General features: G+C 49.1%; 1 protein-coding gene across 1 annotated transcript in view; it reads left to right on the top strand.

The window, feature by feature from the left end:
- Positions 1-6,564, top strand: part of LOC107108094 — a 36,121-nt gene that overhangs the window by 3,796 nt on the left and 25,761 nt on the right. The window contains exon 2 of the mRNA XM_015408489.1: positions 5,361-5,987. Within this exon, the coding sequence (XP_015263975.1) occupies positions 5,395-5,987 (593 nt within the window). The 5' untranslated portion in view covers positions 5,361-5,394. The remainder of the gene's footprint in view (positions 1-5,360; positions 5,988-6,564) is intronic.

Genomic DNA, 6,564 nt, shown 5'->3' with positions numbered 1-6,564 from the left:
TGACACTGTCTAACCATCTCATCCTTTGCCGTCCCCGTCTTCTTTGACCTTCAATCTTTCCCAGCATCAGGGTCTTCTCCAGTGAGTGCTCCCTTCTCATTTGGTGGCCAAAGTATTTGAGCTTCAGTTTCATTATCTGGCCTTCCAGGGAACAGTCAGGGTTGATTTCTTTGAGGATTGACTGATTTGTTCTTCTTGCAGTCCAAGGGACTCTCAAGAGTCTTCTCCAGCACCATAGTTCAAAAGAATCTATTCTTCAGTGCTTGGCCTTCCTTATAGTCCAACTCTCGCAGCCATACATGACTACTGGGAATACCATTGCTTTGACCATGCGGACTTTTGTTGGCAGGGTGATGTCTCTACTTTTTATCATGCTGTTTAGGTTCGCCATCGCTTTCCTCCCAAGGAGCAGGCGTCTTTTAATTTCATGGCTGCTGTGATCTGGGATCCCAGGAACGTGAAATCTTTCACTACTTCAACGACTTCCCCTTCTATTTGCCAAGAAGTGATGGGATCGGATGCCATGATCTTAGTTTTCTTGATGTTGAGCTTGAAGCCCACTTTTGCGCTCTCCTCTTTGACCCTGAGCAAGAGGCTCTTAAGGTCCTCTTCACTTTCTGCCATTAGAGTGGTATCGTCTGCATATCTGAGGTTGTTGATCTTTTTCCCAGCAATCTTAATTCCCGCTTGTGATTCATCCAGGCCAGCATTTCGCATGATGTACTCTGCATATATATTAAATAAGCAAGGTGACAATATACATCCTTGTCGTACTCCTTTTCCTATGCTAAACCAATCAGTTGTTCCATATCCGGTTCTAACTGTTGCTTCTTGAGCCTTATACAGATGCCTTCTGAAGGTAATTAAATGCCTACTGAGCTGTCTTTTCCCATGATCCCCTGCAAAAAAAATCCACAGTGGGAGGGAAAGGGAAGCCCGAGGGCAAGACCTACAAAGTTATTCTCTTGGCTACTGCCAGCAGTTGGGTTTTTTGGGGGGGATCTCTCCTCAAAAATTAGTTTTCTAGCATGGCTAGTTGTGGGGCGGGGTTTTTAATTAAGGGGGCAGGGCCCCTAAACGCCCCACTGTAGCGACGGGCCTGGCATACACACGAAAGTTTATCCCCAGAATTAAACTTTGTCGGACTTAAAGGTGCCACCGGACTCAGAACGTCATCCTGTTGCTTCAGTTCAACACGGCGACCCACCTGAAACGGTCCGTCCCAGGGAGGAGTGATAAACATTTGAGTCAGAGTTCCAAACTGGTAACATGGTCATGAGTTTGGGCTGTTATTAGAGTTCTGCCTCCGCTGGCAGGGACCGCCGTGACCTTGGAAGTGTTACTTTCTGCTGAGGCTGATAAATCTGCCTCGGGGAGAGAGACGGTGTTCATTACCATTTGTCAAGGAGGCCCCACGTAACAAAGAATTCCTGATTACCTGAAGTTCTTCCTGTTCGCCTAGCCGTTAGCTGAACAATTTAATCTCCGAAAAGCTCTTGTACCTGTCACCGCCGGGCAGCCAATTTTGCTGAATTATGGACGCCCGTTTTGCTGATTTGTTGTGTCAGTCCTTTTCAATTATGCCTTCTTAGCATTCATTTAACATGGCACCATGATATTAATCCTGGTCCGTGGCTACACGCTTAGGAACAAAATATCACTAATAATTCCCCTGTGTTTCTTTTTTGCCCTTTCCTTCTTTAATCTATCAAACTCTGAATCTTGGATGCTGAAATAAATGGTAGGTTTTGTGTAATTGGCTTGCTTGGGTTGGATTAGACTATGTTGTTGTTGTTGTTGTCGGCTAGTCAAACAGGAAGCATCTCTCCAAAGCATGAGGGTGTCAGCGTCAGGTACTGGGAAAGTACAATTCAAGGAGATGTAAAAGGTAAAGGTTCCCTTGCTCGAAAGCCAGTCGAATCCGACTCTAGGGTTGCGGTGCTCATCTCCGTTTCAAAGCCGAAGGAGATGAGTTGGTGGTAAAGTACTCAAGCCTTTTTAAGAAGCACATCACTAGTAAGGTAAAGGTAAAGGTTCCCTTGCTCGAAAGCCAGTCGAATCCGACTCTAGGGTTGTGGTGCTCATTTCCGTTTCCAAGCCGAAGAGCCAGCGCTGTCCGAAGACGTTTCCGTGGTCATGTGGCTGGCATGACTAAACACCAAGGCGCACAGAACGCTGTTCCCTTCCCACCGAAGTGGTACCTATTTATCTACTTGCAATTTCTTGCTTTCGAACTGCTAGGTTGGCAGGAGCTGGAACTAGAGACGGGAGCTCACTCCATCATGCGGCACCCGGGTCTCGAACTGCTGAACTACTAACCTTCCACAGCCTGCAGTTCAGCGTCTTAACCACTTGAGCCACCGCAGCTCCTTTTACATCATCACTAGTAGCGGCGGCCGAATTAAACAGGAGTCCAGTGCCACCTTAAAGGCTTTTTGCTGCTGCAGGCTTAAGATGGCTACCGATCTGACATTTAAGTTTTAAAACAGGGCTTGATAGCAGCTAGAAATTCCATTGCGGCGCCTGATATTTTCTGCAGTCGTTTTGAATCAGAGGTCCATCAGTGGCTATTAGCCACAAGGCATAGAGAGGAACTCTCGGTTTGGGGCAAGTGATGCTCTGTCTTCTTGGTGCTTGGGAAGGGGGGCAACAGTGGGAGGGCTTGTGGTGTCCTGGCCCCACGGGTGGACCTCCTGGTGGCACCTGGTGTTTTTGGCCACTGTGTGACAGAGTGTTGGACTGGATGGGCCCATTGGCCTGATCCAGCATTAGATTCTCCTGTGCTCTTATGTTCTTATTCTAGTAAAGGCCCCTTGTTGATTGTCAGTAGAAATACAAAGCACCTTCAGGTGAGAGACGGAGGTTAGCTTTTTCTGTGTGTGCGGTGACAACTGGTTTTGTTTTTGCCATCACGTCACTGTTGGGCAGGAACGCACAGGAACGGAGTTCCGGCTGGCTCCCGAGTTGGCCACGCCCAGGAGGAACTCATTAGCATAACAGGCCACACCCAACAGCAGAAACTCATTAGGATTGGCTACATTAGGGGTGTGTGGCCTAACATGCAAAGGGGTTCCTGCTCCAAAAAGAGCCCTGGGTTTTGACAACAAACAAGGTAAACAGAATAAGAAGCAAAAGGTGGGTGTGGCTGGATGAGCACACTTCTGAAAACATGGCGGGTGTGGCCTAATGTGCTAATAAGCTGTGCTGTCAGGGGTGTGGCTTAATATGCTAATGAGTTTCTGCCATTGGGTGTGGCCTATTATGCTAATGAGTTCTAAAAAAAAAGCCCTGGTTGACTCAACGGTGACTCCGTAGGGTTTTCAAGACAAGAGGCGTTCGGAGGTGGTTTACCATCACCTGCCTATGCGTTGTGACCCTGGTATTCCTTGGTGGTCTCCCCATCCAAGTAGTAACCAAGGCTGACCCTATTTAGCTTCTGAGATCGGAGGAGATTGGGCTAGCCTGGGCTATTCAGCTCAGGGCACTTCGTTTTTATGTACACACCTTTGACGTGTCCGTTAAGTTCTCTCTGACTTCTCTCTGTCCTCCAAAACCTCCTATCCAGGGCTATTTTTGGGCAGGAGCGCGCAGGAACGGAGTTCCGGCTGGCTCCCAAGTTGGCCACGCCCAGGAGGAACTCATTAGCATAACAGGCCACACCCAACAGCAGAAACTCATTAGGATTGGCTACATTAGGGGTGTGTGGCCTAACATGCAAGGGGTTCCTGCTACAAAAATAGCCCTGGGTTTTGACAACAAACAAGGTAAACAGAATAAGAAGCAAAAGGTGGGTGTGGCTGGATGACCACACTTCTGGTAACATGGGGGTGTGGCCTAATATGCGAATGAGTTTCTGCTATTGGGTGTGGCCTATTATGCTAATGAGTTCCTGCTGGGCCTTTTCTACAAAAAAAGCCCTGCTCCTATCCATGAACAAACCTCACTTAGGTCATGCAAACTGAGGGCTGTAGCTTCCTTGATTGAGTCAATCCGTCTCATGCTGGGTCTTCTTTTCCTTCGGCCTTCAACGTTTCCTAGCATCATTATCTTTTCCAGTGACTCTTGTCTTCTCATAATGCGAAGTATGATAACCTCAGTTCAGTCGTTCTAGCTTCTAGGGAGAGTTTAGGCTTGAGTTGATCCAGAACCCCCTGATTTGTCTTTTGGGTAATCCACGGGATCCATAAAACTCTCCTTCGACACCACTTGTGAATTCAGTGTCCCCTCTAAGCTGAGTGAGTGTGAGCTAGCTCACGGTTTTTTAGCCTCTGGCTCACACATTTTTGTCTTAGCTCAGGGAGGGTGGCTCCAGAGCGAAGTAATTTATGCAGTCGCCAAATCGCTCGCTCACAGCTTTAATGCCAATAGCCCGCAAGATAGAAGTTTTGCTCACAAGGCTCCACAGCTTAGAGGGAGCATTGCTTGTGATCGCTTTTAAAAAGGACAAGAAATTATGGGGAGTTTAGAATTAGGTTTTGCGGTAGCCATGATTACAACACATGGTTATGAAAATATGAAAAGGCTGAAAAATAAATCTGGCTCCTAAATCTTTTAGGGCAGCTCGTAAAGCCAAAGAAAATTGGCCAAGGCCTGTTTTAAAAGGCTAACGGTGCTTAGATAGCCACTGAGTGATTTATTTTAAGGCTCTGCCCCAATCAAGGGCGTATATTTTCCTTCCCTTTCTACCGCTTTGTTTAGCATGGTGCAAACAAACAGTGGGTTGGAGCTGATAGCGCTTGGTTTGCTCTAGATTGGGGGGGGCAGATATGTGTCTCATCTTCAGCAGCAAGCAGAGGAATTAGTAGAAAGTATTAGAGCAGGTTGTTCACGGCTGGAGGCTAACTAGTTCCATTTTGGCAGCTTGATAGAAAATTGGCGTAATCAGGGCTATTTTTGGGCAGGAACGCACAGGAACGGCGTTCCGGCTGGCTCCCAAATTGGCCATGCCCAGCAGGAACTCATTAGCATAATAGGCCACACTCAACAGCAGGAACTCATTAGGATTGGCTACATTAGGGGTGTGTGGCCTAACATGCAAAGAAGTTCCTGCTACAAAAAAAGCCCTGGGTAAACAGAATAAGAAGCAAAAGGTGGGTGTGGCTGGATGAGCACACTTCTGGTAACATGGGGGTGTGGCCTAATGTGCCAATGAGCTGTGCTGTCAGGGGCGTAGCCCAATATGCTAATGAGTTCCTGCTGTTGGGTGTGGCCTATTATGCTAATGAGTTCCTGCTGGTTTTTTTCTACAGAAAGAGCCCTGCGTAAAATATAATCTGGCAAAGTTCGTTGTGTTTAATGCTAGCCTCCGGGCAAAACCTCTGCCTCCGCTTCACATTTTCCCTTTTCTCATGTTTCCGCAGCATCTTTCAGGGACGCCCTTTTCCTGCATCCGGAATGCCTCTCAAGACCCCTCAGAGCTCCACCTCAGGTTCCCCTGAGCAGGGGGATGTCTCCGTGGTTGTCATAGGCAAGCCCGGTGTGGGCAAGTCCGCCTTCCTGAACGCCGTGCGAGGGATGACAGAAGGGGATGTTGGATCCGCGCCCGTGGGTGCCCTACCTAAACCGGGGGGTCCCGTCATGTACCCCGATCCCTCCCACCCCAACTTACTGATATGGGAGTTGGAACTGGAGGGCGAAGGACAAGCGGAGCGATGGCTAGGGGAGGCGGACGTGTTTGTCATGGTGACGGATGGCAAGTTCGATGAGGTCCACGCCCGCCTTGCCGGGGAGGTCCGAGTGGCTGGCAAGAAAGTCTATTTTGCCCGGACCAAGGCCGACCTGGAGGTGCACACCCTCAAGCGGCTGATGGGCGAACGCTACGACCGGTCGGAGGTACTCAACGCTCTGCGGGGCGTCTGTGCTGAGTCTCTCGGGGCCCACGGCCTCGGGGAGCCCTTTGTGTTCCTGATCTCCGCGTTTGAGCCCTACGCGCTGGACTGCCCCCAACTGCGAGAAACACTGCTGAAAGATGTAGAAATATACGAGAGGTCAGTACAATGGCTTGGACGCTGCGGGAACCTTCGGCAGGGCTTTGCGGGGGCTGCGTTTGGGGGAAACAGGATGGGACTGTGGCCATGGTCCTAATTACAAGTGTGGGGGTGGGTGGGTTCCTCCCTCTAAGCTGTGGAGACTTGTGAGCGAAAATCCGACTTTGTGAGCTCCTGACGCTAAAGTTGTGAGCGAGCCAATTTGGCTACTGCATAAGTTGGTTTGCTCTGGAGCCCTCCTTCCTGAGCTAAGTCAAGAAGGTGTGAGCCGGAGGCTCAAAAACTGAGCTAGGTCACACTAATTCGGCTTAGAGGGAACACTGGTCGTCAGTGTTCCCTCTAAGCCGAATTAGTGTGACCTAAGCCGAATTAGTGTGACCTAAGCCGAGTGAGTGTGAGCTAGCTCACAGTTGTTTAGCCTCCGGCTCACACCTTTTTGTCTTAGCTCAGGACGGATGGCTCCAGAGCAAACTAATTGATGCAGTAGCCAAATTGCTCGCTCACAACTCGAATGCCAGGAGCTCACAAAGCAGAATTTTTGCTCACAAGACTCCACAGCTTAGAGGGAACATTGCTG

The sequence above is a fragment of the Gekko japonicus genome, unplaced genomic scaffold (genome assembly GCF_001447785.1).
Source record: "Gekko japonicus isolate JY-2015 unplaced genomic scaffold, Gekko_japonicus_V1.1 scaffold1014, whole genome shotgun sequence".
NCBI classification, from domain to species: domain Eukaryota; kingdom Metazoa; phylum Chordata; class Lepidosauria; order Squamata; family Gekkonidae; genus Gekko; species Gekko japonicus.
The sequence above is the reverse complement of the archived record's forward strand: the minus strand, read 5'-3'. Positions and strand labels throughout refer to the sequence as shown.